Below are 27,672 nucleotides of genomic sequence, written 5' to 3'. Positions count from 1 at the left end.
CAGCAACAAAGCCTCAATTTAATGCATATTCAGTTTCTTCAGCAATGAAACCTTAATTTTAATTCATATCCAGCTTCTGTGTCTATTTATTAATTCATTCATAGAAGTTGGCACCCCTCCCATGGAAAGGGTAAGACTAGACTCAAAAAGAAAATCCTGACAGTAACTATTATTATTGTAATGATACTTCTATTACTATTATTTACTCTTAATTTTTACTTATGTTGATTTTAATATTATGTGTGTTAATATAGTATTTATGCAGCATATTTAAACTAACTTAATGTTTTTCAGATTGTAAATCCCAGAGAACAAAAATTGTGTTAGTGAATTTCTCTACATTCAGGGCTGACTAGGGTACAATTGACTACTTTAAAAATGAATTTTGCTAGCAGGAAATTAATTTCTCAGGAAAATTTTGTTTACTTTTGGTCATCTACTAACTACAACTGTAATTTCTTTTATTAATTGATTTTAGAGAGAGAGAATGGGAAAGAATGAGAGAGAGAAACATCAATTTGTTGTTTCACTTGTTTATGCATTCACTGGTTGATTTTTGTATGTGCCCTAACCAGGGGTCGAACTCACAACCTTGGCTTATTGGGATGATGCTTTAACCAATAAAGTTACCCGGCCGGTGCTACAAATGTAATTCTTGATGCCCTATAGAATGACAGGACATACTTGTTTTGTGAAATTGCTTCTTATATCTTTATAAAAAGACATGTGACTGCTTTCTAATCTTAAATTTCACATACTTACCTTATTATATCAGTTTCTTTAATCTTGTTTTTTGCAACAACGTCTGGAGGAATTGTTCTCCAACCAAAGTTCATGGGCCACACAAAGATGCCTCTTTGAAAGTTGTCCACTGTCATGTAACTAGTCCAGGGAAAAACCAAAAGTGCTACCTGAGATCATACGTATATACTTAATCGACCTGATGTTATGTCTCATTTAAATGAATAAAATAAGTGCTTCTGCATTACAAACTTTTAAAAACCATTTCAAAAAATTTTAAGTATAATTTGCTTTAGTGACCACTTGGCTAAATTGCTTATTTTTAACATATTTAAAAAAATAATATGGCCATTTTTGAGGAAAAGAACCCCAACTTACAAGCATATATATATGTATTTATCACAAAAAAACTTATCTTAAGAAAAATAAATATTTTTCAGTTTAGTTGAATAGAAAGAGGAAAGAACTGGACAATGGTTTTAATGGTTAAAATTTATGATAGTCAAATAATCAGATTTGCCTGCTCTGATCCTAAGTAGTTTCTGCTCTGAAACTACCATGTGTTTCCATTTATTTAATTTGATAAACTGCATATTTCTTAGATTTGCAAAAATGTGCAAATGAGGAGTATGACCAGTCTTCCTTTTGCTGCTGGCCAAAGATTAACTTAGAAGTATCTTGTGGAATAGAACATATTACCTCATATCCTTATCATTGATGACTTCAATTACTGGACAGGCTACTTTCTTTCTACTTAAATAAACTCTTTCCAGAAGAGGTTCCAACCAACCAATGTTACATTCCACGTGAGAATCTAAGAATGTCAACACATCACCTAAAGAGCCAGAAAAAAAAAATCCATTTGAAAATGTGAGATAAGGTCTTAGATATTGTTCCTGAAGTGTGGTTGTAAAGGCGGTAGTCTTTTCTTCTCACTATACCCCTTGTCTGTATGATTTCATTTTATAGCAAAATAAAAGAAATTTTGTTTCTTGTAGTCTTGTGGGGCAAGTAACATTTATGCTTGGAAAAAATTGCTAAGCCACTTAGAATGGGTAGCCAAGACCCTGCAGGGAATACTTAGTATTAGAGGTGGTTGCTTATGTTCTTTCTAAGGAGATGTGTCCCGTTAACTTTGGGGATGGAGAACTGGGATTTTGTTTTGCAGAAGAACAGGATAAGTTTGAGATTCCAAATTTGGCCTTAGAGATGATAAAGAAGAAAAACTGTTTCACATAATAGAGGTAAAATAAATTAAAGGGGAAGAACCAGGAGGACTAGGAGGTAGTGTTTAAAAGGTTACGGGGAAGGGAGGAGGATTGGGGAGATGTTTAATGGGTATAGAGTTTGCAAGATGACAAGAGTTCTGGAGGTTGGTTGCACAACAGTATAAATATACTTTACAGTACAGAATTATACACTTAAAAATGGTTAAGATGGTAAATTTTATGTTATGTTTATTTTATCATAATTAAAAAAAGAGTTGCAAGAGAAAAAAACTTAGAGGCTAGAAATATTTATTAAGATTTATTTTTTAAAAAAATTAGTTGCGTGAAGTAACACTCCTTTTTTCTGAAAATCTCAGCAGCATCTAAATTGTTACAAACAGAGTGTGTGTGTGTGTGTGTGTGTGTGTGTTTGTGCATGCGTGATTATTAATAACAGGAGAAATCTGGTTCCTGGTCAGAATCCTACCTGTAATCTCTGTGGCTCTACCACAGGCAATGGCAAAGGCTCTACCCTGCAGACATCATGGAAGAGGCCGCCCTCCCCAAGCCAGACTTGGAGCACAGCTGGTCACTGCAGTATCTGAAAGGAACTGCAGTCAGGGCTCAGGCCTTCCCTCCCCCACTGCTGGACACACGTTTATGCATCTCTACATTCTCAGCCCGGGTTTTTCCATCTGGAGGCCTGTCTCTCAGACCAACATCTCTGCCTCACCTTATGGGAGGTGGGTGGATCCCGAAGACATTATTCTGCATTCTGACTCATTAGTCAGTACTTTTCCACTCCTAGCCCTTTCCCTTCTCTCACACTTTGTCCTCCAACCCAGGGCCATAAAACAGAAAGAAACTTTCATTCTGGACTCTTTTGACAGTGAGATTAAAATGTGCTCTTATCCACCAGCTTAGCCCTGTTCCACAGAAAAAAAAATGGATCATTGAGGGAGCCAGCCAGCATTTTCTTCTTGTTTAGCTTCTTTACATAACACTATTGCAGTAAGTGATTAAACGGTTGACTGTACTTTCTTTTTGCCTTACTGTGTTAATTGATCACTCGGACACCTGGCTGTTCTCCTCTGCTCTTGACAAACCTATAATAACATCATTCGTCATTATTAAGTGCTTACTTTGTGCCAGACACTGTTCTAAACATTATATATTGTAATCCTTATAATAAGCATGAAGCATAGGCCTAATTTTTATTCCCATTTAAGAGGTAAGGAAACTGAGGAACAAAGGACTTAGGTGACTTTTTCAAGGCTGCACAGCTCAGCAGCAGCATACTATTAGAAAATAGTTCATTCCATAGCCTGAGTTTAAAAAATAAAATGGCACAATGAAGCAGAATTTTGAGTAAAGAAGGCTTAAAGTAAATGCAGAAGACAGCAATGCACAAAAAAACAAGATGAAAATGGATATCTGAGTGATGGGTCCTTATCCACTGAAATCTCTAAGCTACCTCTTAAATGAACAGAATTCAGTACATAATTAATTACCTGATGAACAATAGAATTTTGGCAGGAAGGTAAAGAACTTATCTTAGCCAAAGTCTTGGTGGGGCATGTTCTTGAAAAGGCTCTTCTGACCTGACTTGGCTGTACTGTTAAGAAACCTTGAATCCCCACCAGGTCCTCTACTCGTGGAGACAGCAGTGACATGTCCTGACCATGTTGGCAGTGTCCTATTTTCAGGGAATTATAGCTTGTTTGATAATGAAATGTCATTTTCTCTAAGGGTGTCCTTTGGCCCAGTCCTTCCCCTGTTATGGGCTTGGATGGGCCACCTGGGTGTGTAGAGCGTGTAAGCGTGGTCGGCTAAGGCCCCACTGGCTAGTGATATGGTAGTGGAAGTTGCAGGGATTTATAGGACTGTTGCTCTTCAGGAGACCTCAGAGTTGACCAAGAGTTAATGTCACTTCTTAAAGTTAGCCAACTGATTCTTTGGAATGCAAACAGCGAAGTCAAGTATGTTGCTAAAGGCCACGAAGGAAATGAAGATCTGATCTGACTGGTAATGATAGTCTCCATCTTCCCAGCACTCCTACCTCTGTTTATTCAGACGCAGAGTTTAAAGAACAGTCTCTGCTAGGCCCCGTCCCTATCCCCACAGCAGGCTTACAGGGTCAACGCACTTGGATAGACTCCCTCAGTCCCCAGTGGCAGCAGAATGGGTCCCTAAATTTGTATTCAATTGTTGCCTGTCCCAGATCCCCACAAAGCTTCTCATTCACTTGCAGCGTGGACCCACAAGAAGTAGCATCTGCCTAAATCATAGGATGACATTCTATATTATATTTTGGGAAGAGAAGAGAATCCTACCATGCAAGAATGTCATTGCTCCACCTTCAGACATTTTATTTTTAAATAAGATCTCAGGAATCAGAACAAGGAGCTGTGTAACTAACTTTGGGTGAAATTTCTAATTATTGTAGATGTTGTCAGAGGACATTTTACACACTGTTCCTGACTCTGAGAGGCTGAGAGTCATAGTGAAATGAATATAGGATCGGAGTTTCACAGAACTGCCTTTATCCCAGTGCTGCCGCTCTTAGCTACACTGGATGAGTTAATTTTAACCCCTTTGAGCTTTACCTTATGGGGATATTTCTAAGCTCTACCAACTACCTAAATTCTTAATAAATGGTGAGTATTACTGACATTTCTTTCAATAAGTGTTTAAACTACAGCTCAGAATAATTAATTCAATCTTGATTGACACCTGGCAGGTTGTGTTGTTGTTGTTGTTGTTGTTGTTGTTTCCTAAGAGTAAGTAGAGTAAGTCCTAGTAATGCTGGAGTGTTTGCGTATAGGTTTCATTGTAACTTATTTAGTTATTTATTGGCCAGCCCAGAGACTCTTCACATGCCCAGCAGCTGTGGCTCCTTTTGGAGCCCGGACTCCCACTTACGTTTAGCTGACCAGCTCTGAGAGATTGCTGCCAGCACCAATTAGTGCTGGAGAGCTGTGTTTAGGGTTCCCAGAGGAATGTGGATCTGGCTGGCCACTTAATTTTACATAATGATTTATAAGTGATGCTAAGGAAATCACCTGTTTGAACTTGTTCAGCAGAAACAAGTTGTGGAAATTTACATGACTGTTGCTCTTCAGAAGGCCTGATGTCACTTCTTAAAGTTAGCCAGTTGATTCTTTGGAATGCAAACAGTAAATGTCAAGTATGTTGTTAAAGGCCATGAAGGAAATGAAAATCTCATCTTTACTCTGACTCTTGGGACTGTACTATTGAACCTGCTTGACTACAGGCTCTTCCTGGCAGGGCAATAGGCCACTGGGCCAGCTGGTCAGTTTATTTCCTTGGACCCCATCTCTTCTTGCTTCTTCTGCTTTTATATAGGGGTGTTTCCCTGGAGACTCATTGACCATGGCCTGCCCTATACATTTTGAAATTCTACTTGACCTCTCTAACTCCTCATTCCCCTTAGACAACTGATTGCATCTGACCTTTTGCCTGAATCAGATTCAGATGATAAACCTATCAAGTCCTAGAACCTGACTGTGTAGCTGACATAGCTAGTGATCAGAGAGTCACTGCTTTGCCCTTATTATTTTGTAGAAGGCTCTTTCAGAATTCCAGAGACTGATAATAGTTGGAACCGAAAGGGGCCACTTGACTTCTGTTTCTACATGTCCTTGACTCTCTGATCTCATCCTTGCCCATGGCTTCCCTTCCCTTTTCTTTAAATTTTAAAGGATAAATGTATAGGGAACAGTAGGTGTCAAGACCTGTCAAATTCTGGATTCAGGTTCTATTCAGATCTCTTTTTTAGCTAAGGCATTCTAAAGAAAGTTTCCATCCTGGTATCTTTGCTGATCTCTGATTACAGAGGCTTTTCAGGCCCAGAGAGGTCTCCTGTCTATGTGGTCCTTGTGAGGGCTGGGGGATGCCTGAGGAAGGGGTGAGGGTGGCTAGGAGGACCCAACAGGCTGTATATCTTCAACCAAGGATGGTCCCTGGGTAGTGCCTGAATTATATCCTTGGCTAAACCTGGTACAAGATCCTAAATCCCTTTGCATTCTCCATGGGGTCCAGGCAGTTGAATATATCCTAGTAACACAAGGCTATTACTAACCTCACCCAGACAAACATTTCTGTTTTCTTCCGAACTCATGCATTGGTCCTCTACTCATGTTACTCAAAGTGTGGGCCATGAACCCTGACGTCTACAGGAAGATAGAAACAGAAACTGAGAACCAGTGTTTTGAAATTTTATAGTAGTTTGCCAGAGTAATTTATTAATATAAGCCTGTTGACAATTTCATATAGATGTATATATAACACATGTGCTATATATACACATATGCTATATATACATATACATATGCATATATACTATACATAATAAAATTATGCATATACCTTATACATAATAAAATTATGTATATATCTATATGTATAGTGATGGAGGCATGAGATGGGAGGAGAAAAGAGGGAGGGAGCAAGGGAGGAGGGGACGAGAGAGATTTTTTTTTTACAAGTAAATGCCAGTTAATAAAAGAAAAAATGATAGAATTAGAAAAATAAATTTGCAGGTCAGTGTAATAATTGATTCAAGGATTCAAACAATGATCATCATTGAATGCTAAACCATTACATAAATTCTTGTGAGGAAAACAGGATATTTGCATGGATCAAAGTATCGCCCCACAAAACACTTCTCACTACCAAAGACAAACTCTAGCTGCCAATATGTTAAACAAGTGCGTAAAATTAGTATCACCAACAGTGGGACAACCTGACATCATGTGCATCTTGATTTGAAGCAATAAGTGCACAATTCTTATCATCTGTACAGTCAAATTCAATGTAGCATTCATACCAAAAATATTAATCTTGTATGTAACATGGGGAAAGAGAAAATTTAAGAATGCATTCAATTATACCAAACAAATGGCCCATAATCGTAAAAAAGAAAAACCAAGTCAATGGAAGGTAAACAATGGTTCAATGGTTGTGGTCTTACCTATTCTACCTTGACAGACTAAGGAGATCAAACATCCAAATGCAGTTCATGAAACTTAGATCTCAAATATCAAAGGGAAAAAAAGCAGTTATAGAAAATATTTTGGGAACAATGAGAAAATTTGAAACACAATGCATTAGGTGATATTTAAGTATGAAAGTTATCCTTATGTTAGAGGAATCCTCTGCTTTCCAGAGATGCTTACTGAGGTACTTACTGTAAATTCCTTTTCAAAAGTTCAGAAAAAAAGGTGTGCATATATAGACAGGTGTCTGTGTATGTGTGTGATGAAGCACATACTGCAAAAAAATGACAGATACTTGGGTATGCATTGTGTTATTTTACATTTGATGTATATTTGAAAAAAAATTAAAATAAAACAAAAATGTAGCCAAAACAAAAATTTAGCAGCTTCTTACCTGTTGCATTCTGTGCCCCTGCCAATCTGGCTCTTATTAAGCCATGTCTCTCTTTGAGGCGAAGAATCCGAACTTTTGGAAATTGAGACATGTATTTATCCAAATTATCTTTTAGGTAGTCTACATGAAAGTTTAAGGAGAGACAAGAAATCACTTAACTAGATCTGGAAAATACCAGAAGTAGTGCTTCCTCAGTATCAAACTCCAAAAAACTATAATATTTAAATTTTAAAAATTCATTTACCACTGACATACAATATTATATTAGTTTCATGTGTAAACCATAGTGATTTGACATTTATATAACTTACAAAGTGGTCACTTGATAGGTCTAGTATCCATCCGACATCATATATTATTACAATAATATTGACTATATTCCCTGTGCTGTACTTTATATCCCTGTGACTGCTTTTATAACTGGCGATTTGTACTTAATCCCTTCATATTTTTTACCTACTTCTCAACAGTCCTCCCATCTGGCAATCATCATTTTGTTTTCTGTATCTATGAGTTTGCTTTTGTTTTGTTTGCTCATTTATTTTGTTTTGTTTTTAGATACCATGTATAAGTAAAATCATATGGTATTTGTCTTTCTTTCTCTGATTTATTCCACTTAGCACGATACCCTCTAGGTGTAGGTCCATCCATGTTGTCACAAATAAAAAATTTTATTTCTTGGGCCATGATTTTATTTTCTGATGTCATTTTCTTGGATTAATTTTTATCTGGATTCAATACTCTAACTGCCTGTTATCTTAAAGCCTACATCCTTCCTTTTAGTATTGCCAAATTACACAAAGGAGGGCTCACTCTTTCTGAGTGTTTGTGAGTACAGGGGCAGATTTAATCTTGAAATAAATGGAAGCTGTACAACCCTGCCCCCTTACAAAAGTCCCTTTTAAAGCCTAGGGAAGAGGCTAAGCATTGTATGCAAACTGAAAAATTTGCAAAAGGAAGATATTACAACTGTCATTGGTTAAGAACACTATTACTTCCTAGTGTGACATCCCCATGTATCACACCCAGTCAGTTTTGTTGGGTGGCCAAAGATGGATCTAGCTAAAGGAACTTTTTGTGCGTGTGGTTTTATGAGGTATTTTGATGTGCCTTGCTGTCACTTTTATGTGTAATTAAGCTATAGACATATATCCCACTGAGGTATGGCTCTTAAGAATGCTTCTGCTACTCACTTTCTGACTAATGTTGTATTGTTTTTCATAAAGAGACTCCACAGAACTTCAAGTCCCACAAAATTGGGATATGCCATTCCTAAAGAGACTACTAACTGCTTAGTAACTACTTACATACTATTTCTGTTTATGCTTTCTTAAAGTTTTCAACTAGTTTTCCTTGGGTGTCTCACTGCTTCTGGAGCTCTGTGTGATTCTGGTCAGAACTCTGAGGCTGAGGAAACTGGCTGTCATTGTGGTCATGATTGAGGTTAAGCTGTTCTGATAAGGTTTGCTACCTCTTTTACTATTTTCTAAAAGTTTTGAAAGTGGGTTGCATTTTGGGAGCCCGTAATGTGACAGTCATGTGACCTCTGTCATTAGCCACTTACATACACAAATTATTTGACAATCCAAAGAGAGAGAGAGAGAGAGAGAGAGAGAGAGAGGTTCTTCTCTGTAATAAACAAAACAAATGTAAAGCCTTACCATGACTGATTCTGCTTTTGAACTCTGTTAGAACCTCATTTCTCTCATCCCATTGGAAATGTGTTTTCTGGACACTTACCTAAAAACATAGTATGTTTTGCCCTTAAAGAAGAAGCCATAGGTCTTCCATCTCCTGTTTTCCATAAAGTATAATTCGAACTCTACTTATAGGAAAGGCATCCCAGTAATTGTGGGGTACTTGATTATTAGATGCCATGAAAAGGTATTTGTGCAATCGTAAAGAACATCTGGTTCTCTATATCACTTCTACATGATAGAGAGGTCACAGCTGAAAGGAAGTTTGAGGAGGTTGACTACACAGGGTTCTAGGGAGTAGTTAGAGCTGGCTTTCGGTATCCCAGAGATGCTTGGACTCACGTCTGTAAGGCACCAAATGAAACAGTGATTTGGAATTTATAAAATGTATATGTTTTTTCAAATCACACTGTAAATTTGCCATCCATCCAAATTGCAGTTGTCTTATATATAACTTTTATTTTTAAGTATTTGTTTTCTTACCTTTGGTGCTAAAGTCATCCACCAGCAGAATCTCCTTGATGAGATGTGGAGGAGAGCGATTGAGGACACTATGAACAGACCTTAGGAGAGTGGACCATACCTCATCCACAAAGCACATAATGACACTGGTGGTTGGGAGGTTATTGTGCACCAGCTGCTTTGCACACCTGGGCCAGAACACAAGCAGAGCACAAGTGATGTGCTAATAAGAGCCACAAGCTGGTTTTAAAAGTAACAGAGTGCAATTGTCTATAAATATACATATCTATCTCTCTATCCATCCATTCCTCCATCTATGCATATCAAAGAGGATTCTAGTGTGTGTTTTTTCTTAGGGACTGTTATAAAAAATGAAAAAGCAAAGAAAGAATAGCCAGTAACAGTGTTATAAAAAGACTAACAGTGCATGACATGAGAATGTCCTGTGGAGGCATCATGCTGTAGTGGAAAGGACATAGGCTTTGCAGAAGGTTAGATACTATTTTGAATCCCACCACCACTATTTCTAAGATCTTTATTCATTGATACCTTACTTAATTTCTCTGCACTTCAGTTTTCTCGTCTGTAAGATGAGATAATGTTTCTTACTGAACAGAGGTTTACAGCCTAGTGAGAATGTATGTAAAATGTCTAGCACAGTTCTTGGCACAGAAATTCAACAAAGGGAAGCTATTGTTATTCTAATTAGATTATGTACCACAAGAGAACATTTGGAATTATATAATGTTACCAAGTAGTTTATGATTATCCTTCCAACTGGCCTTCTGCCAAGGGCCAAAGAAAATCTTTATTCTTTTTTTCATGTAAATGCACTAATACCAAATTACATATATATGTGTGTATATATGATATATATAATAATTAGAGTCTTTAGCTTCTTTATCTGTTTGGGAATTTCTTGCTAGACTCTCTGTGCTAAAGATGAGCCACAGTTGAAATCATTTTGCTGGCACAGAAATGAGAAGGAGGCCACAGTGGGAGTTGGTATTCAGGTGGGCTGTAATTGGTCTTGGTGTTTTTTCATGCTGTGCACTGCATACAGCCTCACTGTTGGCCTTTTTCCATCTTCTGCGTGTGTTACTATTCACGGGATGGTGCCCAGTGGAATCTTACAAAGAGTATGTGCTATCCTTTAACACAACTACTGTTAGCAATGCAATAATTATGAAGATCATAAGTAAATACTACAGGCACTCTGAATTATTTTTATTTAAACCTTGAACCAATAGCATATCTTTCTCTTTTTATAGGTGAATAATTGAAATCATGGGGAGACTAGTCCATGATTGTACTGTTAGTAAATGGCAGACTTGGGACTCAAACTCTGGTCCAAGTCTGGCTCTAGAAATAAACATTCAGGAAGTCTTAACAACACAAGAATAAAAGCAGCTGGCTGTAGATATGGCATTTTGTGGGGAGCAGGCCTTTCTGTCAGATAACATAGTTATACTTTGCTTAGTTTGTAAATAAAGAATAAATAAGAATCAAAACCATAGTGAAATCACATTTGCACAGTCCTTTACAGTTGGTCCACAATTAAATTTAATCTTTATGACAACTACCTGAGATGCATATTAGCACACTTTTCTTCAAATAGAGCAAACTGAAGCTTGAGAAATTAGATCCATTACCCAACATTATTCACCTAGAAAGGATGCACAGTTGACCCTTGAACAACACAACTTTTAGGAACTCCTGTCCCAGAGCAGTAGAAAAATATGTATATAATTTTGACTCTACAATCTGCTCTTTGAATCCACAGATTCAACCAACTATAGTCCAAGAACAATATTAACTATCTGCAGTGGGGAATTTATAATTGGGAATATCAAAATCCAATTTTTGATTCTGGGTTGGCTGAATTTGAGGATGCAAAACCTGAGGATATGAAGGGCTGAAAAAAAGAAAAACCTGCATGTAAGTGGGCCCATGCAGTTCAAAACTGTCTTGTTCAAGGGTCAACTGTAAACTTTTTTGGAGAGAGAGTTGACACATATATTATTTCCTTGAATGGGTGAGCACCCTTCTTACTTGTCAGCAAAAGGTTGGTCTACTTTGAATTAACAGAATTATTAAAGTAAGGGAATACTTTTTTTTTTTACTACATTTGACTCTTCTTTGAAGTTTAAGAGTTTATACAAAGAAGACCATGAAAGTGTTAAATTGGTGATATCAAATTATGAATTCTAACATTATCATTTAGAATTCTAATATTATTATTTATAACTCAATTACAGAAAAGAAAAATATTAGAAAGTATGAATATGTAATTACTAATAATTTTAGCAATTAAAGGATAATTTTGTACTAGGCAAGCTTTAAACTCTGACATTTTTTCACAAAGCAAAATATCTCTATTGTGATCGTCCAGTTCTCAGGATCTCTGGTGGTGACGGTCAAAGACCAGAGGTAATAGGAGTAAAGTTCCCTAAGAGGGGAATGGGGTCTGCTAGAGTACAATGAATTTAGAGTAAAAGGCTGATGAGGAAGTGGAGACTTTTATGGACTGTTTCAAAAGGAAAACTAGAAAGAAAAGAGAGGATAACAAGGTGGCATGCAAGGCAAATTTGTCATCCCTTTTCCCTTTCTCTTTCTTGCATAGGAAGAAACAATTATATTTACTGGCTTCAGGGGATGTACAAATAGAGTTGATACGTAGTTGAAAGAATCGGTGATTGATAAGATTATTGGTGGAGCCAGGTCTCTCTCCTTGCACTAATCAGCCTTACAGTGGCAGTTGACTCAATTGCCTCTGTCTTGCCTCTACAAGTCTCTCTTTCTCTGTCCCATGAAACACTATACTCTCCTGATTTTCACCCATCACTCATTGCTTTTCCCCTTCAGTCTTCTTCTCAACTTTTCCTCTTCTTAATCTCTAAACAGAAGATTCTCAGAGGTGGATCCTGGTTTTTGTTTCTTCTATGTATAATGCCACTGTATGATCTTATCCATTTCCACAGCTTTAAATATTACCTTCCAAATTTATATTCTGTCCAGATTTTTCCTCTGAATTCCAGACTCATATATCTAACCAACTACTTAACATCACTTCTGGATGTCTCACAGGCATTTCACGTATAAGTTTGTGAAAATAAACCTTTATTTCACCTTATCTCAACCAACTAGTCCCTCTGCATTTTCCCTCTTAATAACATTATCACCCACCTTGCTGCAGAAATGTGGATGTTATCCTAGATTCACTCTCTTCTTGATCATCAATGAAACCAACCTCTAACTTCTACCTGTTGTATTGCCAAATATATCTCAATTCTAGCTTTATATTGCCTCTGTTGCTACCCTTTGTTTTTGAACCTCCATCATCTTTCTCCAGGGTTATTGCTGAAGTCTCCTACCCAGACTTTATTTCCACTCTTCACCACATCTTACACTAGTCCCCTGTTTAAAATTCCTTAGTAATTCCTATGGTATAAAAATAAAAAAATCCAAAATTCTTACCATAGCTTAAAGGACCCATGGTATGACCTCTGGCCATCTCTCCAACTGCCTATATGTTATTCTACTATCATGTCACATGCTCCACCTAGCCACATTGATCTTCTTTTAATTCCTTAAATGATATTAAACACTTGAGCTGTGTTGTTTCTTTAACCTCTAGCACAACTTCTATTCACCCCGTGCCTTCATTGCTGGCTTCTTCTGTTCATTTAGGTCTCAGCTTAAATATTGCCTCCACAGAGGAGCCTTCTCTGACTACTGAGTTGAAATTTAGCTGCCATCTTTTAATTCTCTCTTACAGCCCTCAGTATTTCTGCCATGCATTAATTTATTGATATTTTCCCCTTCTGCATCTAGAATTTCCTGAGTGCAGGACAAATCTCCCTTGCTTACTAAAGTACCACAAGCTTCTAGCATGGTTGCACATAATACTTCTTTGATAATTATGGATTCAATGGATGGTTGAATGAAGGGAGTTATAATGGAGTTTAAATCAAAAGTTTAAATGGTATAAAAAGATATTTTTTTTTGAGATATAAAGAAAAAAGGTAGTGACGTATACTGATAAATTTAAATGTCTGGGATGAGAAATTAAAAGAATTTGGAGCTCATACTGGAGGAAAGGTTATTTGTTTCCAGTGGAGGAGAACAGAGAATATTTGGGATAACAATATGAACAATGGGAGACTGTACTGGCTCACTACACATACGCACACAGACAAACACTTCTGAGGGGCACTGAGCACTTTCTTGAATTTGGATAGTCCAAAATTTTAGTCAAAATACAAGTGTGGTTTCCTCCACCAGCGTCTGGCAGCCTAGATGCAGGAGAAGATAAAGAAGGTCACTGGATTAATCCAAGTTTAGGGGTCATCTGAACAAATGAGGTGGAAAGAAAAGTGGCAAAGGATTTGAAGGCACTGATATAGAATGGTTAAATGTTTCATCATGGGCTTCATTTGGGGAATAGGAAGTAAAGTTAAAAGGAGTAGAAAATGATGAGGAAGGTAGAAAAGACATCAGTGACTTCTTATGACTTTTTAAACTTTATAATGTAAATAAATAAGAAATACATATTTCACACTTAAATATTCTTTACAACATTTTGGTACTGAAAAATAAATAAGCTCTAAAAAAGAAGGGTCACCTACACAAATTCTGCATGAGCCACCCTGAACAAACAAGTTTAGCTGTGAAGTCCTGAGAATTGCATTATGGCTGAAATTTGGTTGACTGTAGGAACATCTAGTTACATTGGGAAGAGTTAACCAAGAACTCTAATGCAGATGAAACTTCTTATATTATAAAATCAGTAGATTTTTGGTCTTTCTTAGGAGGAAGTTCTAAGAAGTGTTATAGTGCTAGCCAGCCTAAAATTGGAGATAGGAAAAGCTCTCTGAGACTTTAGAGATTTAGGGAAGGCATCTCCACTCACCATGTATCTGATCTTCCATTGACTGCATGCAGCCTGTCATAGTGTTTTAACTTCACCATGGAGACACCTCTGGATAGATTATGAGTGCTTCCACTAGATGCTGATATCCCAGAAATAAGTAGTACCTCTGTTAATTATTGAACAAAAATATTTTAGATGTATTTAAGGGATCACATTGAAGAAGACTCCGTGGAGGATTGTATGGATCACACTGGTGCCTGGGAAAAAGGGGCCGCATTGAAGAATGTGGAAGCGGGGCCAGAGGAGGTGTAAGAGGGTTCAAGCACAAAGTTTCAGAGTGTGCCTTGGTTTGGGCGCCTGAGATATCAGGTCACTTTTACATTTATATGTACTTGGTTTCCTATATTACCAAACATGTTTTCAGGTACCTAGAAAAATCAGCATGCTGTTTTTTTCAAAAATGCTGTGGGTCAGGCCAGAAATGTTTTCAGCCTTTTTAACTCTTGCACCATTTTTACATACTGACAGCCATCTGGTTTTCACTAGTTGTAAAAACTATTTCTAGATATCCTACACTGACCCAAAATGAAGTAAATTTCCTTCCTTCCAGTTTGCCCATTGGAAACCTTGTTTTCTGCTATACTTTGGTGAAAGGTCATAGCTAGAGTCAAGTTTAATTTAAATCAAGATATTTCTGGGTTGGTAATCTTTTTTTGAGAATAAGAAACAATATTTTTATTCTATATGCCCATTCATTACAAAAACTAGGTATTTAGAGTCTTCAGTCCCCATGCTATTCTTAAAAATTAATCTAATCTATTTTGTTTGGTGGAAGTCTAAACTTAGATTGCTGTAGCCAATTTAACTACTGAAAACAAATGGGGACACTAATGTGGAGGTTTCACAGCCCCGCACAAAGTTAATTCACTACTGTGGTGGGACAGAAAGACTCTAGACTTGAGAAAAATGGTGGACTGAGTTTTTAGTTCTTTCTAACACTATTGTCTGCATGACCATGGACAAATCCCATGACTTTCCAGAACCTCAGTTTTCTCACTTTTAGGGTGAAGATTACCATTCATCACAGAAAGTCAGTGAAGATTTGATGAGATCATGGATATGAAAATACTTTTTAAGCTCCATGGTTGAACACCTGTGTGAGGATTTATGATTATCCACAATGCAAATACATACATTTTGCCTGGATGCATTGCCCTTTTCTCAGGCAGTCTTTTAATCCAAACCTATCAAGGGCTCATCATTTACCAAGAGACTTGAGGAGTGATATGTTTCACCTTCTTGGCTTGTGTGCTGAAGCCTCAGCCACTAACTTGATTTGAATGCAGCCTATCAAATAAAAAAGGTTTCAAATCAGAAGATTGAGGGAATGATAACATTCTCTCACGTCTATGAATTTTTCATTTTATTCCAAGACAGTCAAAATGTACTGTTGTAGGTCAAGTTTCAGTGTTCTCAGGTTTGAACAGAAGGTCGAGGAGAATATTTTCTCAGCATCTATTTGCAATTCAACTACTGCCTCCTGTGAGCCTTTGGGGGCTCACTCCCCAAGCTCTGCTATCTTCAGGATGATCAGAAGGAGAATTGAGCATCTGGCTGAGGAGCTTTGTCTGGAATTATATTATATATATTATTTTCCAAGGCCTTAGAATTATTGGATCTTTTTTACCTCACTGATAAGAAAGTATAGTTATATGAAATTTTTACTTTTATGCTGTGTTATTTCTGTGGTAGACTCCTGAGTACTCCTGACATTCAGTCAGAATAGCCTGACTACTAATTCAGAAGATTTTAGTCACACTCACCACCTATACTCCAAAGGCTTTAGCCAGCTGAGGCTGTGGTTCCTGAGGTAACTGTATTTCAACGCTTCTGGGCTCTGGTTAGATATATAAACCACCAGTATCAACATTCATCACTTCAACAATAGTCTATTTTGAGCAGGCAGCTGTCAGAGTGAAACTGAAAGAGGAGGGAGGAGAGCAGGGTGTGATGCAGCAGAAATAGTTCTGGGTGGAGGTTAGGGCACCTTAGGGCCAGGTCTGCCTCTCCCACAGTGCAGGGCCTTGGACGAGTCACTTCCTTCCTCAGACTTCGTTTCCGAAACTTCATCTAATATTAACATTCCCTGATTCTCTCTTCAGCTTCAGCCTCATTCACCCATAAGGGCTTTGCTTTTCTCTGTATCATGATACCTCTGAGAAAAGGTAATTAAATTGTTCTCTCCACGACTTTAAAGTTTTCAATGTTTTCCACTGGCCCTTAGAAGAACTTAAGTCCCTGAGTAATGTGGACTCCACTTATTTCTTCAGTTTCACCCCATGTCAGATTTTCCACACTTCCTCAATAAATCACTCTTTTTATCCCCTTTCTTCACTTCCCTAACTCTCTTCCTTTCAGGTAAGAGCTCAAAGACTTCTGCCCTCCCTCAGGCCATACTTGCATGTTCTTTTGCTTACTCCTTTAGTGAGTACCTTCTGCTTCCATACAATGTTGTGCTCCATGCCTGAAGGCAGAACCATGAGGACAGATTGCATAGTAGGAGCCCAGGATATTAGTTCACTGCTGAGCTGTGGTTGATGGGCAGTTTTAAAGAATCACCTTTTCCTAGTGCTATATAAAGAAATATGATTTCCTATCATATTTCTCTCTGATGAAGGACCTAACATGTAAAAGTTAATACCCTGATACACTTCTGACTTGTGTATAGGAGGAGAGAGATTTTAATTTCTGCCAAAATTATAAGAAAACATGATTATAAGAAAACAAAGAATGGGGCTCTGTATTCTATGGGTGGGTTGGGGGTGGGGAAACAACAACACTAGAATTAGAAGTGAGGAAATTTTCTTTTCTTTTTTTTTTTTTTTTTAGGGTATATACCATTTAATCTTTTATTAATATTGAGTGTTTGAAATATTGTAGAAGTGAGGAAATTTTCTTTTGAATCCCAAATGTGCCATTGTCTTGCTGGGATAGCAGATCATTTTTAGAACCTCACTTTTTACCTCTGCAAATCATATGAAAGAAATTGTATATCTTTCATAGTGCTGCTGTGAGGACTGATTAGAGTAAAAACCTATACATGTAAAATTCAGCACGCACACACACACATCACTGCCTGGAACATAAATACGCACTTTTTTTTTTTTTTTTTTTTTTTTTTTTTTGGTGAGTCTCAGCAAGGGAGAGAGTCCCCTTATTCAGAGAGCCTTGGCAAATGCAGGCGAGGTAGAAGTGATGATGGTCACTATGAAGGAAGAGTGGCTGAGGTCTGAGGTTGGGGGAGAACCATTTGGCAGAGTAGATTATTACTGAGTGAGGAAGAATCAGAAGGCCTAGGGTTGGATGCCAACCCTGCCATTTGTGGGCTGTGGGCCTTTGGGAACATTACCTTTCCCTGGGTGTTTTTCCCTCATCTGTTATAAGGAAAGGTAACACTTTATCCATCTGACAGGCTGTTGTCAGGATGAAACTAGCTGACATGAAGGAAGAAAGGTCTCAGCTGCCTGGCGCCGTGCGCCCAGCTCGTGACAGTCAATGCGCAAATAGCCCATGGAATGAAATGAACTGCCACCATCTGAATTACCTGCCACAATATGAAACCTCAGTTTCCTCTTTAAGTCTCAGTTTCTTTATAGGTAAAGCTGGGATAATGATAGCACCTTCCTTGAGGAATGGTTTTAAGGATAAAATGAGAAGGCAAGTCATAAAGGCCCTTGCAAATACAAAGTTTCTCTGTATTGTTCCTTCTCACACATGTCCATATACCGACGTTTTAGAAGCAGAGCCAATTTAGAAGATGATATACTTTGGACTAGTATAGATTTTCTAATTTGTTTTTTTAAATTGAATTTATTGTGGTGACATTGGTTAATAAAATTATATAGGTTTCAGGTGTACAATTCTGTAATACATCATCTGTGTATTGTATTATGTGTTCATCACCCCAAGTCAAGTCTCCTTCCATCACCATTTATTTCCTCAGTTACCCTCTTCTACTTTCCCTTCCACCCCTTTCTTTCTGGTAATCACCATACTGTTGTCTGTGGCTATGAGGTTTTTTGTTGTTGTTGTTTTCATAAAAGGGACTATACAAAGCTTCTTCCATTTTGAAAGTAAACAACCAAACAGAAGTTCTAAACATTGCTATTTTCCATAATTTTCTGACCCTTGAGCAAAAAAATGTTTCCCTCTTGAGAGGCTCTAGTTCTGAATGGGTCAGCCAGGGAAGACCAATGGGAAGTTATTTTCTAGCACAAGAGTACCCGTGGTGATATTATGACAAGAAGTTGATAAAGTTAGGCTGATGGTTAAATTGGGATGAAACTGGGCGCTCGATTAGATGTGTAAAAAAGAAGTGTAAACATGTTTAAATTCCTATATTTACTAATTACTTGCTCCCAGAAATATGTCCAGGGCTTAGGCAGTATTTAGGAGAAAATGTCACTGATTTGATTTAACATTGCTCAGTTTTACATTAATTAGACACTGCTGAACCGTTTTCTTCTCTTTGAATTAGCAGCAGCCATGTGTTGTACATTCCTCCCCTCTGGTCACCTTTCTCCATACTGTTCGCCTAGTTATGGGGAAAGTGTGGCAGATAAAAGTATCAAAAGGTTCTGTAATCATCTTTTAGCCATATTCAACCTTTGTTACGTTATGTTCTAGCTTGCACCTTTTAAACAAATTCTGTTTTTTATTTCCTGCTCCTCTACATGAATTTTTAGTGGAATAGTGCACTGTGCTGTAATACATGCAAGCACACAAATGTGTCCAGGTACATGCTCAAACACACACACACGAACATGCACACATACTTCAAAAGCACCATTGCACTGTGTTGACCTGTACGGGTGAAACCTGGAAAGAACCTTTTAACTCTATCTTGTGAGATTTCTTCCCTTGTCCTTATTTGGTTTTTCAGGCAGGTCTCATAGCTTTTCCAATTAATTTTATGATAGATAATGTTCTCCAATCATTACTAGTCACAATTGCAGTCCCGTCTCATCGATTAAAATACTCATTCCACACAAAATAAAAGAATTTGAACTTCATTTATCTTTAAACTTCCTATTTTCTCCAAGACTGATACACTTTTAGGGGCCTGAAGTTTAGAAGAGTATGTGTGGTCACTTTATTTTCTCTCTTTTAGCTTCTCCTTCTCTTCCTCCTCCTCCTCCAGTAAATCATTAGTTACAGGTTTTGACCTCCCAAGGGTAGGAAAGGGAAGCGAGGGTTGGAACGCAAGGTTCCAGAAAGGTTTTTCTTTCCCCTCAGTAATTTAGACTGGTTTGTGGCAAACGCATGGGGCTGTCTTTTGCTTTTCATATGTGCTAAAAGAAAAGTCTCTTTAGCTGTGCAGGAAGAAATCAAATTATTGGTTGACAGTCCCAGCTCTGGGCTAAGACAATAAAGACCAATTTCAATCGTTTTCCTTGGGGGGGGGGGGCGGGGGGTTGCCGGAGTTCTGCAGGAAGAGCAAGCATTGAATGAAGCGGCAGAGCGAGCTCACGACCGACAGCACCACAGCGGCGGAGAGGCGTGCTGTGGTTCTTCGCGTGCTTCAGAAACTAAACGCTGGCAGCAAAAACTTTTTGAGTCATTCCTCTCTAAATACAGATTTAGGAAGTGCACTCTTAAAATGAGTTCTTTTTTTTTGTAGTTACATCTTAACTATGGCTGCAGGCTAAAAGACAGACTTTAAGTAGAATTGCTGTGCATTTTCAGCAGACAGGACCATGTGTTAACAATACTTGTATGCTGTATTCGTTATCACAGACTGAAACAAACTTTAATAATTAACAGCAAGAACTGTACAAAATAGCTTTTTATAAAAGAATGATTCAATATGGAACTTCAAAATGACTGTCTAAAAAGCTGTTTATTTTCAACATACTTTAGAGGCAAAAGTGAAATTGTATTTAACTTACTGACATAAAACATTCTTGTAAGCAAAGTCGGGAGATCTTCCTCCATTGACAGTGAGAACATTATAATTAGAAGCCAAAACAATAATGAATGTATGCACTAAAGAAAAAACATGAATTAATGAATAGATCATGTTGTTAGACCAGAATGTGTTTACCTTTAACCTGATACTAATATATTCCATATATTCAAAATGAAAAATTATGATGTCATTATTAATTTATAAAAGGACTCACTGCAAGTTACATTTGAATAGTTACCGCTCATTTACTTTTTTTCCTTAGGTCTGGCCTGGTAGAGTTCAATTCACCACATCCCTAGGTAGGATCTTATTTACTTGTTAAAAAAAGTATCAACTTAAATAATTTTAGAGAAACATATCTTTTAAAAGCATATTGTGTGACGCTGTATGTTTTGAATGCACAACACTGTGCTCAGGGCTAAAGAGTATAAAATGAAGCAAAAGAGTTTCCCTCAGAAGATTATTAATTTCTCTAAGGAGGTAAAATAGACTCCGAAGGCCGGAGTTAGTGGAGAGCATACAACGAGTGTTTCAGGGTCATTGGAATGCCGCGGTCACAGTCAAGTCACGGTCCAGGTGCAGGGAAGTGACAGTGGACTTGGAGCAGTGTCCGATTAAGATGTATGGGAAAGCGTGGCGAGGACCGTGCAAGGTAAGGACGGTGGGTGGCTGTGGGAAGGGACGAGTTAATGAAAACATCAGTGGATAGTAATGAGCGTGGTACGTAGGAAAGGGTAACGAGACCAACGTTTCTCATGCTGAGGGCCCACGTTGGAGAGAATGTCACATCCAGAGAGCTACAGCCACACTGCAAGGGGCAGAAACGTGGGTGACACTGGAAAAGACAGTGGAGAAAATGCTGATAACAGAAAGGAGTACTCGGGCTTTTGGAAAAGGCCATGATTATATCTTAACATCTTAGAGGTGGGTTTTTGGATTCAGGAGAAAAGAAGCAAAGAGCTGGCTTGGAAAAGAGGGTCTGATTTTAGAACTAGAGCAGGTGTGGTTGTGCCTCTTCCCTTTCTCAATGCCAGCCTCCTCCTAGCATATCCATTAAGCCATCCTCAGTTAAGAAGATGTTAACTAGTAACCAGTTATTATTACTGAGAAGTATTGAATTTAAATAAGCCTATGGCTTTTATCCTTTTTTTTTTTTTGGTTAATTGGTATTCAATTGGTTGTTATGATATAGCAGTAACTGTGTTAATCAATATGTAATGGTGAGTTTGGGGAAAATGTAAAGGGCACAAAGGGAAATATTCCCCAGAGTTCTTAAGCTGTAAAGGTTTCAGTGGGCTGCTCAACTGTAGCTAATTTTAAGGGCAGCCCTCCTCTCTCTCTCTCTCTCTCTCTCTCTTTCTCTCTCTCACACACACATACACACACTTTCTTATTATATTCTATAATGATTTTCTCTTTTGCTTACTTTTAAATTTTATTATCTTCAAAATCATAATGTGCCATCTCATATATGTTTAGAACAGGCTGAAAAGAAATAAAATCGAAGTAAGAAAACGTCACTCCAGTTCCTGTAAAACTGATGAATCAAAGTTTTCATTTCTATTTTCTTCTAACCTCTAGCTATATGGATACATATTTTGCACATATTTTGCACATATTTGTAGTCAGTGTATTTGAGTAAAAGAATAACAAAAGATCTGTCCTCTTTCAAGGAAGAGTGGCACAAAAGGGCTGTAAAATACTTTAGGGGGTCCCGTACATAGAATCCCTGGGGGCTAAACTGTTGGTGGAGTGTAGCATCAGGTAGGCAGCTTGCAGAGAGCAGCTATGTTTAGCCAAGGTGGGCTGTGTGATAAGAGGGAGGGGACCCAGCCACATGCTGTCTGACTCATCCTCTGAGGCACACGTGTCAGTTTCTCCCACAGTCTGGAGAGCCTCCTTCATGAGACAGAGCGTAACTGTAAAAGCAACTTTCCTGGGTTGCAACCCTTAACCTCCACGGCCCAAATGTGAGAAACTAACAAGTGCTGAGGGGTCAGCAAGCTTTCAACAAATCACATTCATAAGAGCATCATTATTACTCGCTTTTGGCCCTCACACAGTTGCCCTTTCTCTGGTTTGCAACTGCAGCCCAGGCTTCTGTGCAGTGTCTGCTTCTTCCCCAGGATCAATAGCAATCTGCCGGGCTGCTAAAAGGATGGTGAAATGGAGCTCCTTTAACTACTAACTCAAAGCTGGCTCATAAATAAATCGTATAAAATGTAGGTGGCATGTAATATACAGAATTTCAGATCAGAGCTGGTCCAATATAGTTTTTAGGATTCTTTGAGGGGGTGGGCTGTAATCAGCAAGAGATGAGAGTTAAAAGCACAGCATAATTTTGAGCACAGGTTGAAATCACTTCTCTATGATTACTGGCTCTATGACCACAGGTAATTTAATTTCCTAGGCCCTCAGTTTCTTCATCTTTATTCTGGGTATGTTTGTATTCTCCTCAAGATTGGTGAGTTTCACCAGAGAGCGAAACATGAATGGCACAGTGGTTGGCCTAGCAGGCAATTAGTGCATGTCTGATAGTCATTTGCCAAAGGCTAAGGACGTGGGAAGTGGCCTCCTTGTAGCTGACATCATGGTCTCTTTCTAACAAGAATACAGGCTCATTTATATCTGCCTTTCTCCTGGTAACACTGACTACCTACATCACAAAAAGGTGTTTTCTGCAGAAGCCAAACAAAGCCCTTGTTTACATACCACATGTGTTAAGTTTAAATCTTGATGCTCCCTAATTCCAAGTTCCGAGCAAACATTGTTCGACTCAGGGACCTGAATATCAAGGCATACATGGAGCTTTGATATTACTCAGTAGTGGCTATATGGCTACACAGTAACCTCACATATGAGAGGATTAAAAAAAGGTGGGAACCCAACTCTATTTGAATCAGAGCATATAGCTGTGACTTGATACACCTCCTGGTGATGTAGTTACAGGAATTAAATTCTTTGAAGCACTGGTTCATGAAGACTCATTGGGCAGCTTTAGAGCTTTGTTACTTTGGGAAGGTGATACAACTGAGCACCTCGTCTATTAATTTGAACCCTTAATACCTGCTTCCTCTTTTTTAGGACTCTTATGAAGTTCATTTGATGTGTATGCAGGCTCATTATAAATGGTGCAATTCTAGAAAATATAAGCAGGTATTATTATGCTCTTATACAGGTTTTTACTAGTTATTGGCTGATTGATTTTTCCAACCTTGTTATTCCTGTATAACTGGACTCCTGAACTACAAAAGATACAATTAAATTTTAGGGAGAAAAGTCACTTTTTCACTTGCTATTATGGTGATTATCATTCATGATTAAGCAGAATTTTGCTGGCTAAGATACAATTTTAGGGGGGCCTAGAAGGATCCTTCTCTGTGCTCCATTCCCAAATAAATCCCTGGCAAGCCCATTAACAATGTAAAGTTTTGAAACTGGGAATTCAGTTCATAGTTACTTTTTAAATGGAATTATATTTTAAGTTCTATCATTTATAATTCCCTATTAGGAACTGAGTCCATCTAATCATTTTTATGTTTTCTTTCTTTTTAAAAATTATTTATCATCTATTTATTACCTTCCTTTTTTTAGTTGTTCAAGCACAGTTGCCTCCACTTCCCCTCCACCACCCTCCCCCCGCCCCACCCACCCCACCTCCCACCCTTAATCCTTCCCTGCTTTGGCTTTGCCTATGGGTCCTTTATACATGGCAACAGTTCCCCTTCTTTCCCCCATTATCCTCCTCTCCCCTCCCCTCTGGTTACTGTCAATTTGTTCTTTATTTCAATGTCTCTGGTTCTATTTTGCTTGCTTGTTTTGTTTTGTTGATTAGGTCCCACTAATAGGTGAGATCATTGGTATTTGTCTTTCACCGCCTGGCTTATTTCACTTAGCATAATGTATAAAAATAATCATATTTATGTTTTCAATAGAGGAAATGAAATGTAACATAAGCTAATAGGAGCAAAGGCCAAAAACTCAGAGAAATAAGAACAGAAAGGGAACACAGTGGGTATGCAGATATTGGAATTTTTCTTTTTGTGGGTGGTAGACTATGTGCACTATGTTTAATAAGTAATATTGCTTTAGTCCTTGAGGTGACCAAAAATAATACAAAATTATCTAGAAATAAACCTTCTCTACGTCAATATGTGGTGTTCAGGAAAAAAAAGAGAAATGAATCTTACCCCGCAGGTCTTGTGTCTTCGATGGCTCTGTCCACAGGGATCAAGTCGCTGAGGTAGACATTGAAGTTTCCTTCTTTCCACCTCCTTTCTGCCTCCTTCTCCTTTCCATGGGGAACAACTACAGGACGTCCAAATTGACCTGGAGCCTTGGGATCCCTTGGAGAAAGTGTCATATCAATGCTTAATACCTGGTGCATTCCATGGTCTTCAGGTAAAAGGGCTTTTTTATGCCTTTGGTTGAGTTCTTCATGCAGGGCCTTGGTAGTTAAACTGATTCTTGCTGGCTTTAGCCCCCCAGTTAAAACTTGATTGGTTTGAGACACTGTTGCTCTCTGTAGAGCAAGCAAAGAGAAAGATGCTTCAGTTCTATTCCTGGAACTGTGTTTCCCTTGGCTTTCACCCAATACTAAAGGAAATATAGTTTTGGTTTTAGGATTGGGGACCTGTTTGGTGTCTGTCTTTAGCTCCTCCTCCTTGGCTATGATCACAACATGGCTTTCAGAGAAATTGAGTTTCTTCCCACCAGCCACTTTGGCTCCATCATTCTTTGGCAGTCCTCCCAACAGTGTCTCATTAATAGATTGCTTCTGTAAGTGATTTGAATTGGCAATGAACTTGGAAAAGGGAAGGTTCTTACTGGCTTTTTGTTTATATGCATTTAGTTCTTTGCTCTGAGTCTCAGTTTTATTTAAGGCTATGGTTTCCCTAGATTTTGGCACCGGCGGGCTGGCAGTGTATGTCCTCTCCTTTGCTACTGCCTGCGATTGCTGCTTTGATCTATCACTATGAAGCCTGATGGTCACATTCAGGTTCCTTTCAGCTGCTTGTGTGGATGTGTCACTGCTGTCACTATGTCTCTTCTGTGCCTCCTGGTTTATACCAACAGGTCCTGTGTGTACAGATATTTGGGGCAATGATGTTCCTCTTGCTCCTCTGAATGTGGTTTTCTGAGCTCCCTGAGCAGTCGTTTGCTTTGGTGTCACAGAACGAGAGTAAGTTTCAGGTCTGAGGTCATGTTCCTCTGTCATCAGTTTGGTAGAAGTCACAAGGAAGGTCTGCAGATGTGCAGGAGGCCACAAAGGCGCAATCTTGACACTTCCTTGTGCATTCTGCACTTTTCTTTCCCTCTGGGTTTGGTCCAAATCATCCTCAATCTTGAGCACATGCGCCTCAGTTTTTCTAAAGTCCTCTTTGCCCCATATGCCCTTCCCGTGTCTCCTTAGTGGACGCTTCATCTCTTTTATGCTGCTGTAAAGGATCTTCATTTGGTCTGGTTGAACTCTGAACCCTATCCTCTCCTTTCTGACGATGTCTTCCTTCAGGACCCCAGTGTTGATCTCACTGAATGAGAGACGGAGAGCTGCCATGTCAAAGAGCAGCCAGATGACAGAAGCTACAAATATAAATGCCAGGACTCGCCCACTTCCTCGGAAAAACTTTCGGATCTTGTTCATGGTACAAAAGCGTCCCTTGCAGCCTGCCCTCCCTTTGAGTCTGCTTACCTTGAATGGAGAGGGAGCTGAAGTAGCAGCAGCAGCAGCAGTAGCAGCAGCAGCAGCAGAGTTGCCAGAAAGTGCCCCCTTCCCCTGAACACAGCAGGAAATAGCAGTCCGAGGGGAAAGCTCAGCTCCTACTGCTTGTCAGTCTCTGCCAGCGTGGCATTTCACAGCAGAGCATCTGTGCCTGCTAGGCTGGCCCCTGGCTAAACCCTGATAAACACTGCCCTTAGGTCACCCTGGGAACAGTCGATTCCAGCTGCCAGACAGTTCAGCATATCACTTGTTTTGTCTCTGGGAACCCATGTCCACCTTCCTACAAGCCCAAGAAAAAGTGGGGGCCGGGCTGGAGCTGCTGCTTCTCTCCTCCCAGTTTTCAGTCTGCACGCTGTAACTCAACACCACTTCTCATAAGGAAAACATTTTGAGCCATTACCCAGAAAACTTCATTCAGCTCTCACCTTCTGTGTTATGTGAGAGTGTGTTTGTTTTCAGGGCAATTAAAGGGAATGAAAGCTATCTCACTTGCAGGGCATGTGTTCCTGGTTTGTAACCCCACCTACCCCATTCCTGCTTTTAACCCTGTTGTACCCAGGTCTCTCAGTGATCTGCCTGAGCAATTAGTCACTGGCCTTCATGTTTCAACTTTAAGAGATGTCAGCGTAAAGAAGGGGCCTAATATAATCTATATACCAGAGGTGGTTGTGTAATTAAGCCTTCCTTGAGTGCTTATCAAAATGTTCCTTTGTAAGTCAACTGTTTATGTTAAACTAGCCCATCTATTTTTATTATTTGATTTAACAGATATAAATGCAACATCATATTGCTATAAAATTTTCTAAAAATTCACTCTCAGTTTCAGTACTTATCTCATCATAGACCATGACAGTTTGCTCTTGAACTGAACTTGGATCAGACTTTGAGTGGCACTGGTAGATGGGTAGAGGGGTGGTTCCCACATAGGCTTTGCCTTAGAATAACTCTGAAGAAGTCGCTCCAATTTCTGATTAATTTATAGGGGGAGAAGGTAGAGATGACAGTTGATCTGGTATTGTGTTTTTAAGAAGCTTCCCAGGTCTTTCTAATGTAAAGCCAAAGAGGAGAGACACTGGTCTACCATAAAATGCCTCACTGTTATATTTTTTTGGTTTTCGTTTGTTTTTTGAATACTGCCCATAATTTTTGTTAGATTCCTTCTCAGAGTAAGACTTTATAAAAGCTATACATTTCCAGAACAGCTGAATCAGAATCTGCATTTTAACATGACCTGTGATAAACATTGCTCATAAAGTTTGAGCAGCACTGCGCAGGAGCACTGTTTTCTGAGGAGTTCTGACTTATTATGGTAGAATTAGGGGGGGTATAACATTCCCGCTTTGAGATCATCATAGGTTCCCAAAAACTTGGGGAGAGGAGAAGGAAAGATTCTGAATTCTTTATACTTATGCAATTGCCTTGCATTTGGCCTTTAAGTTTATACTTTGCCTCAAGGGAGGGAACTCTGATTAATGCAGCTATGGTAATGTGTTTCTTGAATCCCTGATTCTCCCCTTTATTCAGTGACTGCTCACTCTGATTTGGAATATCCACATGGACGGCAGCATTGGTAGCTTTACCATTTCTTC

The 27,672-nt window shown here is 38.7% G+C and overlaps 1 protein-coding gene across 1 annotated transcript in view; it reads right to left on the bottom strand.

The window, feature by feature from the left end:
• GALNT5 (polypeptide N-acetylgalactosaminyltransferase 5) overlaps window positions 1-26,356 on the bottom strand; it is a 40,609-nt gene extending 14,253 nt beyond the window's left edge. The window contains exons 1-5 of the mRNA XM_054562385.1: window positions 24,552-26,356; window positions 9,542-9,708; window positions 7,362-7,481; window positions 1,441-1,576; window positions 763-882 (exon numbers count right to left, since the gene is read on the bottom strand). Of these exons, the coding sequence (XP_054418360.1) occupies window positions 763-882; window positions 1,441-1,576; window positions 7,362-7,481; window positions 9,542-9,708; window positions 24,552-26,005 (1,997 nt within the window). The 5' untranslated portion in view covers window positions 26,006-26,356. The remainder of the gene's footprint in view (window positions 1-762; window positions 883-1,440; window positions 1,577-7,361; window positions 7,482-9,541; window positions 9,709-24,551) is intronic.
• Window positions 26,357-27,672: the final 1,316 nt, after the last annotated feature.

Source organism: Pteronotus mesoamericanus, unplaced genomic scaffold (genome assembly GCF_021234165.1).
Source record: "Pteronotus mesoamericanus isolate MK-2021 breed Mesoamerican mustached bat unplaced genomic scaffold, CSHL_Meso_final scaffold_651, whole genome shotgun sequence".
NCBI lineage: Eukaryota > Metazoa > Chordata > Mammalia > Chiroptera > Mormoopidae > Pteronotus > Pteronotus mesoamericanus.
The sequence above is the reverse complement of the archived record's forward strand: the minus strand, read 5'-3'. Positions and strand labels throughout refer to the sequence as shown.